General features: G+C 38.2%; 1 protein-coding gene across 2 annotated transcripts in view; it reads left to right on the top strand.

The window, feature by feature from the left end:
• Window positions 1–14,182, top strand: part of LYN (LYN proto-oncogene, Src family tyrosine kinase) — a 45,692-nt gene that overhangs the window by 19,592 nt on the left and 11,918 nt on the right. For both annotated transcript variants that reach the window (XM_052703174.1, XM_052703175.1), the window contains exons 3-10: window positions 1,096–1,144; window positions 1,239–1,344; window positions 1,672–1,770; window positions 1,869–1,972; window positions 3,604–3,753; window positions 4,775–4,927; window positions 10,730–10,912; window positions 11,829–11,905. In XM_052703174.1, coding sequence (XP_052559134.1) covers window positions 1,096–1,144; window positions 1,239–1,344; window positions 1,672–1,770; window positions 1,869–1,972; window positions 3,604–3,753; window positions 4,775–4,927; window positions 10,730–10,912; window positions 11,829–11,905 — 921 coding nt within the window. The remainder of the gene's footprint in view (window positions 1–1,095; window positions 1,145–1,238; window positions 1,345–1,671; window positions 1,771–1,868; window positions 1,973–3,603; window positions 3,754–4,774; window positions 4,928–10,729; window positions 10,913–11,828; window positions 11,906–14,182) is intronic.

The following is a 14,182-nucleotide window of genomic DNA, read 5'->3' on the forward strand; positions in this document are numbered from 1 at the left end:
GAAGAAATTCAAATTGATCATTAGTCTGCAATTTGGCTTTTAGTGTTGTGCAGTTCCCACTTAAGGGATATGTACTAAAAAAAAAAAAAAGTTATTGATTGATGAATTACATTGTTTTATGTGTTGTAATTTACATTGTTTTCTGCATGAAACACTGGGAGACTCCCTAGTCTCTCCTTGGGAGACTTTTGACCTAAATGTAGGTATGTCTGTAGAAGAATGCTAGGTAATTTTAGAGACATCGGTGCTGGATATTAATAGCTAAGGGATCCAGATGGTGATTACTTCTGTTTAAAACAGTTGAGGTTAGAGTCTTTACCAGTTGTAGTCAACCTTACTTTTATTCACTGAAGGCCGATATTTGACCTTACATAAGGTGTGTATGTAAGGGAGCAGAAGAGGAGCAGAATGAGTGCAGTTCTGAAGCCGGCAGTACTGTGGTGAAAGAGGAACAAGCTAAGGGAAGTTCCTTGTGTGCTATCTAACAAAAAAGAAGGGGTGCTGGGAAAGGAAATCTCACTGGTTAGTAAATAGGCTTGCTACTTTGCAGATTTACTCATACCTCTTTTCCCCACTCCCTCTTCTTCTGAAGAAGGAGTATTTCTTAACTGTCCTTACTCAGGGACTGCATTCTCTATGGATGTTGACTGCACCCTGCTATTGTTTGTTGCCAGCTGACACAGTATTATGCTGTGTATCAATGTACACAAATCACAATTACTGTTTGCATTGTTTTTAATTAGGTTTTTTTTTTAGCTGTGCTTGTAGCTCTTTAGCATGACAGTTCCTTACACCAGCAATGTGATACTAGCCATCCAGTTATCCCATGTAAAGCCTGTTCAGCAGAAGTTGCAAAATGTGAACTTTCCCTTGTTGAACAGCTTCCTGGGGTCTGAGCTGCTCAGTTCAAAATCTAGTTGGGTTTTACTGTATTTTCTTTGTTGTAATTTGCTTTTGATGAGAGGTCAAAAATGATTGCAAAATGCTTCATAAGACATATAAGATAATAACAAAGCAAGTGAATAATATGTAACTGTAATGTAGTGTTGGCTCAGAGATATAAAACTGCTTAATTAAAGGCATATTTCATTATAGGCAAATACAGATGCACACCTTCTACCGGGACAGATATTTGCCAATGAAGGTAAGCTTTCCAAAGGAATCTTGCTGCCTATGTGTTATGTCCTCATCAGATTGTGAAATAATCAGAATAATCCTTTGCCTTTCTATATTTGTAGAGCCAGAAGAGCATGGACTCATTGTAGTAGCTCTGTATCCTTATGATGGCCTTCATGAAGATGACTTGTCCTTCAAAAAAGGAGAAAAATTGAAAGTTATTGAAGAGTGAGTATGATAGTTCAAATTGTATTGTAATTTCCTTTTTTTTTTTTTTTTTTTTGACTTCTAAAATTCTTTTATAATTTTTTAGGTGCCACTTGTAACACAAGTATACAAATGTTAAGAAAGATCCCTTATCTGTGAAAACGTGAATGTGGGTAGAGCTTGGCAGCTGTAATGATAACCAAGCTTTGCTCTGATGGCACCAATGGCTTCTAAGTGGAGCCTGAATGCAGAGAAAAGGCAGTTTTTCTCTCCTTGGCACAACAGAAACTGAACAACCATTTATGACTTTCCTTTCCTGTGTGTACTACTGTTGTGTGTGTTTTTCAGGCTGGGAGACTGGTGGAAAGCTAAATCTCTTACAACAAAGAAAGAAGGTTTCATTCCCAGCAATTACGTAGCAAAAGTAAACACCTTGGAAACAGAAGAGTAAGTTCTTCTAACTACTGCCAGGCTTCATTTTCAACCTTGTGTTGTATCTTTTGTGGGTGGGGGAAAAAGTTCTAACCCTCTGAAATATTTTTCAGGTGGTTCTTCAAAGACATAACTCGAAAAGATGCTGAAAGGCAACTCCTGGCTCCTGGAAATGGCCCTGGAGCATTCCTTATCAGAGAAAGTGAAACATTAAAAGGTAGACTTTTGGATGGGTGATTTTGGAATTGATATCACAGTTAAAATATGCAAGCTGTCTTCAAAAAAAAGTTTGCATCAAGTGCTATGGAATTATACCAGTCTGTCAGTTTTGAAATGACTGCAGCTACTTAGGAGTAAAAAGTATGAGAAAACTATCAGGGAAAGAGATGAAAGCTACAAATTCTTAAGTTGAAGCAGAGGGGAATGTGTGTACCTGTGATTATTACACTGACAAGAAGCAGCAATGAATGAAAATATCTTTTTCCTTCATAGCACTCATGATTCCTTTGTTAAAGGACAGTTTTAGTTCTAAACAGTAGAAGCTGTATTTTATTGTCTTCCATTTTTGTATCTATATCCATCACTGCAAGTTTTAAAGTATAGTTAATGCATAAAAGGAGTCTACACTTCTGTGTTGTAGCATCATCTAAAACACAAACAAAGAAACAGTTTGGTAAAGATTTCTGATATACAGATACAGCCCTTTGTACTAAATGTTTAGGAAGTTCTCCAGGTGTTTCAACTGAGATGTATAGAAGAGCATAAGATGGTTCTGCTCCAACATTTCAACTCTAACAGTGACCTAACTGGATGCTCCAATTGGATACATTGGATCCTCCAGGTGGAAAACATGCTAATCCCTTCAGTGGATCATATGTCTGTCCTATCCATAGCAGTAGGTTTTTTTGGCCCTAACATTGCAGATGGCCAAATATTGGAAGTGGTTGCTTAGGGAAGTGGTGGAGACACCATTTCTGGAAGCATTTAAGAGGCATATGAACATGGCATTAAGGGACGTGGTTTAGTGATGGGACTCAGTAGGTTAGGTTAGTGGTTGGACCTGATGATCCAACTTAAATGATTCTATGATTGTTGCTTAGAAAGTTTTCTGTAACTAGCCCACATCACTGTCTCTGTGCTCTCTAATGAAGACAGTGATTTAAATTCAACAGAGGCTTGTAGAAGTAAGGCAAAGTACCAACTAAATATTTTCTTCTGTCTCCTGTCACTGGATGTGCATGTGGAGAGAAAGAGAAGGAACCGAGGTGGTTTCTTCTCCTTTGAAAATGGATAATGAGATCTGTGTAAGTGAAAGAAATTAAGAATTCTGTGGTTTAGGATCGATAATATGCTGCCCCATCTTAATTCCTAACTGAGGTTAGAATCCCAAATACTGAAAGGCCTTCATGCCTTCTTGCATGCCTCAGGCCATTTCCAAACAATCCCTTTTCTAGCTGGCCAAGACATCTAGCCTGTTCCTTTTTTAACATGCTGATCTTCGAATTTTAGTTTCTATTTCACTGGTTTGACAACCCTAGAGTTGCTTTCCCAGATGTTTCTACTCAAATCAGTGTGACTTTATGCAGAAGTGTACATTAGTTATGGATGACTGGATTATGGAACTCTTAAATTTATTGAATAAGAATGAAAGAGAAAGTCTGACTGTAAGCACTTTGGTGACCAGTTCAGAGCTAGCTATTGACTGAATTCCTTATGTTACTTGCAATAGGCTTTTTTGAGGAAGAAGAGAAGTAAAAATAAAATAAATTAAATATTTTTGTTGATAACTGTGTGTGTGAGCAGCCCAGACTTGCTATCTGTTAATAATCATTCTTTCTTTATTCTCAGGCAGCTATTCTCTGTCCATAAGAGACTATGATCCCCAACATGGTGATGTCATTAAGCACTACAAAATTAGGAGTCTAGACAATGGAGGATTTTACATCTCTCCAAGAATAACTTTTCCCAGCATCAATGATATGATCAAGCACTATCAAAGTAAGTTAAATGTGTCAGTGGGTTACGGAATAGAATACAGCCATTATTTCCTGTGAAAGAAAATAAATAATTACTTGTTTTGTTTCAAAACTTTTTGTCTCTTATTTCTAAGTAACTCGGATATGCATGTTATTAAAGATAAAGTAAAAATGACTGGAACCCTACTAAGGCTGCTTTACAACAAGGCCTAATACATGCTCAGTTGCATGCAATTGTAAAATACAGAACAGCTTTATAAAACATAGTGATGATGATGTGAGACAATAGACAAGACTGACTGCATTCTAAATAAATTCTGTCTTTGAGAGTATATTGCACCTACTTTTATTACAAACAGGAAGAGGGATAGGATCAAGTTTCCACCTATACTTCAGCTACAAAAGTGACTTTTTATTTTGCACAACCTGTTGTTCAGTAACTCAACAACATATATATATATATATTTGTCTTGCCTTTGGGAAGACAGAGAAGAAGAAAGATGTAAATCACATCAATTTTTCAAAGCCATGCTGAGTTCTTGGCCATGATGTTTCTCTAAGTTGTTAGATATGTGTAGTAAGGTAATTTTTCTGCACAGCTTGTAAGCCTGATAATTATTTTACATTTGTGTTGAAGTTATAGCTGATATGTGGCTGGAGAAAAAAATAGTTGTGACCTATTTCTGCTTGCATTCCTATGTGTGTGCACATCTGAAACATACGATAAGAATACCTGATGACAAATTCCGAATACAGGTTTCAAGCTCAACACAAATGTGCATCTTCATCTACGTACTGTTATCAATCAAACCTTAAATTTATTTGTTACAAATTGTAATTAATAAAAAACAAGCAAACAAAAAAAACCAATGATGGCAACCAGATGCATGTGACACCTCTCTATTAAGTGTGAAAAGATTATGCTTTTATCAAGGAACTGAACTACTTTGAATCGGCTTTGAACTGGTTAATGCACGCTTAAATTTGTCTAAAAGAATGTAAGACATTAAAGCGTAATGGATTTTATTTCTTTTGGAAAACAGAACAATCAGATGGCTTATGCAGAAAACTGGAAAAAGCTTGTATTAGTCCAAAGCCTCAAAAACCATGGGATAAAGATGCATGGGAAATTCCACGAGAATCAATTAAATTAGTGAAGAAGCTCGGAGCTGGTCAGTTTGGAGAAGTCTGGATGGGTAAGCTTATGTCTTTGAAAAGAGTCATCAGCTGAAAGTAGTAGCGTTTAAGAATTAATCCGAGCAACAGTAGATATGAAGGCCTGATTTAATATACTCAGAATATATTTGCCATGAGGAAGAATAATAGGAAAGAGGATTTGTGAAAGGGTAAGGTATCTGACACAGACTAATTCTTAGGAGCAAGCACTGTAATATAAGGTCTAATACAACCGGTTTTGTTGTTGTTGATGTGCTTTATGGGGAAAATAGAAGGTTTTACTAAGATTTGACTCCCAGTTCTCAAAATTGGTTGGCATCTCAAAACTTTAAGTCGAATCAGGTTGTGGTGGAAAATCTGAAATATAAAGTAATTGTCTTTTAGTGAATTATGTGTAGTTTTTATCATCCATTGGTAAAGAAAAGAGTGAAATATAGTTTATGGGGCTATTATACTGCATGAAAAAAATGGGTTGTTTAATCCAAGATTATTGTCTGAGCTTGTTGCTGAGGAAGGTAGGTGACTTACATGAGTGGAAGGTGAGAGATTGATATGGAGACTATCATGCAGGTCTCCAGTAATGAAAGCATCACAAGATTGTAGTAGGCAGTTAACAAATTTATAGTGTTAGTTATAATCATAATTAGCCTTGGTTGCTTAAAAACATTTTGTCAGCTTCAATGACTTCCTTTAACAAAGAATTACAATCATTGTCTAATCACAGTCTGATCATGATTCAATTCTCTTCTTTTGAAATGCTGCCTTTTCAGGCATCTGAGTATTCTTTTGGTTTCGTATTACATGTTCTGTGTGCTATTCTTTACTTACACACTGGTTAGTGATTACTATCTTACTTGACTTAATCAAGATAAACGATACCTTCCTTAGGTAAAAGTAAACCACGGCGTGGTTCTATTTGAGTGGCAAATTCCACACGTGTTTACAGTCAATCAGAAAGGTGTAATTCAGTTGTAGGTGTAATCTTCCCATATAAACCATGTAAAAATGCCAGCAACGCATCTCTATGATGTTAAATAACCAGATTCATCCTTTTGTCTGCCTTCACAAGAAAAGGCTTAACAAAGCCTCTGGCTTGAATGACAATTTTTGTGCTAGTTGAGACAAGTGTTTGCCATTGAACCATTTTTCTCTGCCTAATAAATCAGGGCAAGAAATAATGAACTGACACTGAAGTACTGTGGACAACTTCATGGCCGAACATTATCACCCTGTTGAAAATGAAAATCATTATGGGAAGTGACTATTTCTGCATACACACACAAAGGCATTAAACTTTGAAAGGGTGTTTCTGTTTCAAGATGCTTCCTCTTGTTTGTGTCCTTATTTTGACATCTCAGTTGGGTCTAACCGTTGTATCTGAATTGCTGTGCTGTGAGAAAAATTAATGCACTGTGAAATGATTCATTGTGTTTCCTCTTCTCTGTTTCCTTTCTGAAGCAAGAACAGCTGATTAGCTTGGTGCAGACCCTTTCAAATCAGGAGTATGGGTAAAGTTTGAGATGAAAAAAGACTATGTGATCTGTGCAGGATGCCAGCAAGCAAATGTGATGATGACCAATATAGAGGCATTTGGCATTACGTAGAAGTATGGAGAAATCTCCCAGTTATATACTTCATCTGAAGCAAAATGATTCTTAGGCCACAGGATGAGAAATACTACTCCATATCTTAATTACTAAAGACATTTCAACTTGCTCAGGGTTACCTAGAATTTTGTTTTCAGGGGGCAGAGCATCCAGTTCAGAGGAACTGTATCTAGTTTTAGGTTTCTCAGTACAAGAGAGACACGGAACTACTGGTGAGATTCCAACAAAGGGCCACAAAGTTGATGAAAGGACTGGAATATGACTTCCATGAGGAAAGGCTCAGAGAACTGAGACTATTCAGCCTGGAGGAGTGTTGGAGGCAATCTTATCAATGTCCGTAAATATCAGAAGGGAGGGTGCAAAAAAGAGAGAACCAGGCTCTTTTCAGTGGTGCTCAGTGCCAGGATGGGAGGCAGTGGGCACAAACTGGAACAGAGGAGGTTGCTTCAGAACACCAGGAGCACTTCAGTGCTGTGCAGGTGACAGAGCACTGGCACAGTGTGTGTGGGGGGGTCTCCTCCTCGGGGACATTCAGTGATCACCTGGATGTGGGCCTGGCCCCCTGCTCTGGGGTCCCTGCTGCAGAGGGGGTTGGGCCCAATGTCCCTTCCAACCTACACTGTTTAATGTTGTTATGAAGAAGAATTGGGTGCACTCTCAGCAAATTTGTGCCAAACTGAGTGATGCAGTTGATATTCTAGATAGCAGGTACCATTCAGTGTGGCCTTTGCAGGCTTGAGAGGTGGGCCTATATAAATCTCATGAAGTCCAGCAAGGTCAAGTGCAAGGTCCTGCAGCTGAGTCAGAGTAATGACCGGTATCGGTACAGCCTGGGAGACTGAGAGCAGACCTGCAGAGGACTTGGAGATATTAATAGATGAAAAATAGGATGCAAGCCAGCAACGAGCGCTTGTAGCCCAGAAAGCCAATCGTGTCCAGGCCTGTGTCAAAAGAAACGTGACCAGCAGAGTGAGGGATGTGATTTTCCCCCTCTGCTCTGCTCTTGTGAGACCCCATCTCAAGTCCTGCATATCACTCTGGGGTTCCCAGCACAAGAGAGACGTGGAACTGTTAGAGCAGGACTGGAAAATGACTGTCCTATGAAGGCAGACTGTGAGAGTTGAGGTTGTATAGCCTGGGAGAAGACTTCAGGGGGACCTTATTTTGGCCTCAAAATATTTAATAGGTGCTTATAAGAAAGGTGGAAAAAGGCTTTTTACCAGGGCCTGTAGTTGATAGGTTAAGCTTTAAAGTAAAAGAGGGTAGTCTGAGGTTAGAGATAAGAAATTCTTTACTCAAAGAGACCATGGAAGAGATTGCCCAGAGAAGTTGTGAATGAAACTGGAAGTGTTCAAGGCCAGGTCGAATGGGGATTTGAGCAATTTTGTCTAGTGGGAGGTGTCCCTGCCCATGGCAGGGGGTTGGAACTGGGTGGTCCTTCAAGTCCTTTTCAGCCTAAACGATACTATGATTCTGTGCCTATAGGTGAGGAAGGAGTGATGAGCCAAACTGCAATAGGATGTGAAGAAGCTGCTGTTCCTCAGTTAGCATCCTGGATAAACTCTTGCAGCTGTGATGGCCTGAGACATTATCTGCCTTCTAACAGTGTCATATTTCTGTAGCTCAGGTTGTTCACGGTGTAACCTTATACACTGTGAAGGCAGAAGAAGGAGAATGCTGTGTGTTGTTCACAAGATGATCTGTTCATCTTTGGTCCTGGACATGTGATCGGAAATGCTTTATGACTGGTCTGTTATAGATTCATATCACAGCTTGGTCTGATTAAGCCCATGCAAGAATCCGGAGACAACCTGGCTGTCCAGGACTTGTGTGTTATTGCTTGCATCACATACAGTGTTTTAAAAAAGCCTAAACTGCTGAGAGACTTGGTCCTGTCATGGTATGGAAAGCTTTTCAGCTGTGGAGGTTAATGCATTCGGGCAGCTCCCTTAGTGCAGTGACAAACTAGAGTAGTACTGTAAGAGTAGAGTCTATGCTTTATGTATTTCTGTTCCTAGTGTGCACTGACATGATGTGAACCATAATGCTCTGTGGCATTAATAATCCATGCATAGAATTCTCAAGTAGGGGTAAGAGAAAAGTTAACAACACAAATAGAGCCATTATAGTGTATTTTATTAATGAGGCACATTTTGCTTGCATCTCAGTTGCAAAACCTTCATTTTTTAAACCCCAAGTTAGAATATAAGTAATACAAATTTTGAGATATCAGTAATCAGAGTAAACCATACTGCATAAATTGTGTTATTAACACAAAGGCATATAAAATGAACTGGGAAAACTGGTGGGTGCATCTCATCAGCATCACAAGTGTGTTTTTACAGCACACACAGGATCTGAACATTACTTGGCAAAGAATCTGAATTTCATGTCGGATGTCTTAGTAAGAACATAATTTCTTACCTATCATTTTGGAATTTGTGTGTGTGTGTGTCCCAATACCTGATGAAAGAAATTAATGAGAGACAGATCAGGACCAAATGTCTCTAATGCCCTTGTCCTACTTTGATTTCTGTTACCCCCATAGGAGCAGGACAGACTGTTTTCCTGCAGAAAACATCAGGGTTGGGTGAGGTTTTTGTCGTTAGTAATGTAAACCTTCTGTAGGCACCAACATCATCTGGTGGACTTCTTTATTGAATGTGAAATACTTTTATGCTTTTATGTAGTTAATGTCAAGAGCGTAGATAACTTCAGAAGTAATGGTATTAATTAGGATGTTTAGCAGATTATTCCACAAAAGTGGAGTGGAACTAATGCTCTCACTCAGGATATGGAATAGAACATTATGAGCTGTATAAAGATGCTTTATACTTTGTAAGCAGAAAGCGATTTAACTTCTTTTTTGATGGGTGGAAATTATATATCTGAGCTTCAGTGGCAGAATTTGACCTGTCGTTGTCATTTCTAATTATTAGATCGTATGGAGGCATGCTTGTATTATGCTTTAATCTTACTACGCTTGGAAAAAATACATTTAAAAATCGTGCAGGTAAATGTTTTGTCACAGATACAGTTGCTTTTGTCAGGCAGTGATCTCTCTTTTCCAAAGGTGATAAAATATGTATTGGTTAGAGCAATGACTTAGGATCTTGGAGTTAATTCCTTGCTTTGCTTAAGCAACAAAGAGTGTAAAGAAATGTAGTGTAAAGAACCGGTGGGCTCAAATGTAGAGGTACATCCATTGTGGTAATACAGTCCAGATTCATGGAAGCCATGGAAGCTTTGCCTCTTCTGAGATGCATTTTTGCAACGTTGCAATGTGTAAAATAGGTGACAAAAGGCTGTGGCTTGATATTACTGAAGCGTTCTGTAAATCTGGAACATTAGGAAGAAGTTGTTTTTATACCCCTCTCTGCCTCTGGTTTTTTTTTCTTCTTTACTTTTCTTTCCCACAGTAAAAGGCTTTACAAGATAAACTTTAGGATAAATTTTTCCTATTTTGTTGATTTTTAAATGCTATTTTAACATTTAATAAATATTTGGCTCAGAAAATAATTCACTACTTTCTTATTTACAATTGCTTACATCGCATATCAGTAGAACATTACATCAGAAGGTTAAACAGAGAATGAAGCAGTCGCAGTCATTTCTGCTCTTGGCATGTGCTTTGCTGGAAAGGAATTACCATGTTTTGAGTCTTGCTGCGAACTCTACAGGGCTGCAGTCCTGCCAGCATATCTTTGTTGGTCACATGAATGCTCTTTTGATTGCACTTTACTGAAATGTTCCATTTTGAGTACCGAGGGTTTAAGAAAAGATTAAAGGCATGAGACAAGCAGGCATAAAATGGGTCCAATCATGGTATTTAAAGACACTCCATGATCCTGTAAGCACTCCATTGCCTCTGTTAGAGTTTGAGACAATTTATGTGAACATTCATTAAAACACCTCTTGACTGTTTTGATATTTTCTCATGGGCTACTTATAAATGCAAGTGGCACAAAGTAAGATATCTTTCTTTCTTTAGGTGGTTTTTTTGAGATAAGTCATTCAAAATAATGAAGGAAATTGATTAGTTTTACTAAATGAGATGGCAAAACGAAATGCGATTTTAATGTAAATACTTGTGCTACACCTGATCACAAGCTCTTGGGTTCGTAGCTGTTAATGGAATCTAACCTCACCCGTGTGTTCCTACAGGTAAGGGTGCTGTGCTAAACAGAGTGACTGAACAGGGTTTCCTCTTTTCAGGTTACTATCATAATAGTACGAAAGTGGCTGTGAAGACTCTGAAGCCTGGAACGATGTCTGTGCAAGCCTTTCTGGAGGAAGCCAACCTCATGAAGACGCTTCAGCATGATAAGTTAGTTAGGCTTTATGCTGTAGTGACCAAAGAAGAACCTATTTATATAATAACAGAATTCATGGCAAAAGGTGAGAATGACACAGGATCGGCGTCTCACTAAATGCTTCCCATAAGTCAGTGCACTTCCTTTAAGAAGCAAGGAACAGAAAAGGAAAACTTGGGATTTTAGCTCTATTCTCTTGTATGCTCCAAAATAAGGCATCTGTCTTCAAAGGGAGAAATATTTAAATTCATAATTCCTTGTTGCATTTTTAAGGTAGCTGTTTCTACAGATTTCCTAAATGTATCATTCTTGAATTGTTTTAGATGCAGAGCATATAACACCCAAGTTTATCTGCTTCCTCTGAGTTCCAATATCTAATTTTTTGGTCTGGTGTTCTAATGAGGCACTCAGTAATGAAAATGTTAGAGATTGCCTTGTGTAGCCCTTGAATTGATAAGCGTTTGGGTAATAAAGTGAGCGATGTGTGCAAGGATTGCTGCACTACTAGAAAAGGACAACCTGTAGCAGAGCATCATGACACAATAAAGTGCAATTTCCTTCACAGATTGTCTTAGTAGTGGTTTTTAGTTTATTTGTTTCAGTCTGTTTTCAAGCAGTAGTGATGATGACTTCATAAACACCAGCTAGAATTCAGAATTCAGGAACTTATTCTTTATGACTTTGAAAGAATTAATCAGTGTGATTCTCCTAGAGAGCTTTCTTGATAGTCCGTAGAATAGGGTCGTTATCAAATTCACCACTGAATGAAGGTATGATTAGTTTTCAACACTCAAGAAAACCGCAAAACTTGGATACTTGACGTTCTGGTGTGAGCATTACTGTCATTAGATTATGTAAAGAGATGATCTTACTGCAATCAACTTGAAAATAAGTCAAAACTATTCACTACAAAAAATCTGTGACCCGAGAAATTGGGTACCCATTGGGAACTTTATTGTGATAGTAAGCTACACTGACTTAATCATTCTCTGTTGTAACAGGAAGCCTGCTGGATTTTCTGAAGAGTGATGAAGGAAGTAAATTGATGCTTCCAAAGCTAATTGACTTCTCTGCTCAGGTAAGATTTAAGAAATATGCTAAAAATTGAGGGGGGCTATTTGTCTCCAAGACTGAAATTCACAATGGAAAACTTCACCATATTTTTCTTTTTCATGAAATGAGAATGTAGTTTTCAAACATATTTTGGTCTGAATAGACTGGGTTACTTGAAAAAGGGGATAGAAGAAAAAAGTGTTTCAAAGTGACCATGTGAAGGTAGGCATCCCTCTTCGATAGCGCTGGTGAGCTGCTTAGATGGCAGTGGTACACAGTCACTTCCCTTTGTGGAAAGACTGTTTTCACTTAGAGCAGCTATGAGGTGGAAGTTTAAGTGCAAGTTCTATGGAGTCAGCACTTATGAGATTCGTTAATAGGAGGATAGTCTTCATAAATTAGGTCAATTAGTCAGATCTCTCTGTTAACTTCTGCAGAGTATTGCTGTTTTCAAAATCTAATGTAAATTACTGTGAAATTAGTAAAATCTAATCAAACGGTGTTTCGGGTGCCAGTGGCTGACTTATGAACCAGTGATTGTTTAAAAATGCACGAGTTATCCCATAACTATTTATCATAGCCCAGAGTCACTTGTATGTCAAAGTCTGTGTCAGATGCCTGTAGTCTGCTGTTCTGCCTCTGACGGTTACAAACTTCAGGTGTCCAGGGGGCATATAGAAAATAAGGTGAGAATTGTGGGTCTGCATAATTACAATTTACGTAAAGTTGTAGCTCATGTTACTAATATGTAATGAAGGCATTTCTGGTAGGTTTTCCTGTCTCCAATATGTTCTTAATGCATTATAGTTTGCAGAGGGTTGTAGCCTGTGTTACTAACTTGTTACAAGTCATGGGGAAAGACGAGAAAGCCCTTAAGAGATTTAATAAAATATTAGTGATTTATACAAAAACATTTGATATGAGATCATTACACAACTGTTAAATACATTGTATATTGAGACATTTTTGTAGGTGTTGTAGGTGTTCATGGTGTTGTAGGTGTTCATGTAGGTGTTCAATATCTCAAATACAGATTTTTTGTAACAGATTCAATACAGGAACTGTTTTTACTATAATTATTGGTTCAGCGTAGCTACTGGTTAAGTATTCTGAACTATTTAGGTAATTCATCCTTGAGAATTTAGTGGAGATAAAAGCTTTGTAGATGTGAAAAAAACCATTTGATTCCGAGCCCTAGTTTGGAGATTGGAAGATTGGAAAAGAAAAAATAAATAAGGAATTAATATTTGGTAACTTTGAAAATAGTGGGCAAAATTGAAGGGAGAGAAGAATATCTGTGGTCAGTGACTGACATGGAGGAAGGCTGAAGGTCAGTTAGCACGCGTGGTTGTGCAGTAGGCCTTTTTAATAGAGTTCAAGTTGTTGTGTTGTTTAAAAGAGTTTAGCATTTTCAGAAATTTCAAACATAAAAAAAACGTAACAAATTGGAGAATGAGAAAAGGCAACTGCATAAAAACCTGGGTAAATAACTTCCACTGCGACAGGGGTCAGTGATCATAATTTACAAAGCTTTGAATGGAGGCTCATTTGAAATGGAGATGACTGATCATCCTGATCTGCCAGTAACCTCTTTGAAAGCCTCTTCCTGCACTTGGCCTCAGAGGGCAGCACCTTAGGCAGCACAGGAGGTATGTGAAGTCGCTTTCTTCACATAAGATGTAGACTGTTCAGAGAAACGTCTGAGATCAAGGCGTGCATTTGGTTGCAGAGTTATTTTAAAAGGATGTTCAGGAAACACTTTCTGAAGATTTCCAACTGCAGCCCAAATAAATGGAACAGAGAACAAAATCCAACTGCAACAGGGATTTTTTCTATGGAAAGAATTTGTGGGTTTTTTGAGCACGTTTGTTAGAGGCTTTGAACATCGTCAACTGAAAACAGGACTGCATGGGATAGATTTGCAGGCTGCATTTGGTTCTCAGGCCAGGGATTTCACTTGGAATGACAAAGATGTTGCATTAGTCCTGTCTAATTCTGGCTGTTCAATTGCCTGTTCTGTAAGACAAAAGTCAAACTAACGTAATTTCAAACTGTGTGGGCCTATTGCTTAGATAATGGTGATTTTACTGCAGGCTACTTATGGACCACATACTACAAGACTGTAGGCTGTATTACACAAATGAGAGCATAATGTGTGTTTGGTTAGCTTAGGTAGTACTTTGGCTTGTCTAAAAGGGTCGTTAGTTTATTCTTACAGTAATGATGTTAAACTCTGAACAGCCTAAGGGGAAAGAAATTCAGTGAGCTGTGCTTCAGAAGAGGCATGGAAGGAAACCACAGT

Source organism: Tympanuchus pallidicinctus, unplaced genomic scaffold, assembly GCF_026119805.1.
Source record: "Tympanuchus pallidicinctus isolate F22 unplaced genomic scaffold, pur_lepc_1.0 scaffold5, whole genome shotgun sequence".
In the NCBI taxonomy this organism is placed as follows: Eukaryota; Metazoa; Chordata; class Aves; order Galliformes; family Phasianidae; genus Tympanuchus; species Tympanuchus pallidicinctus.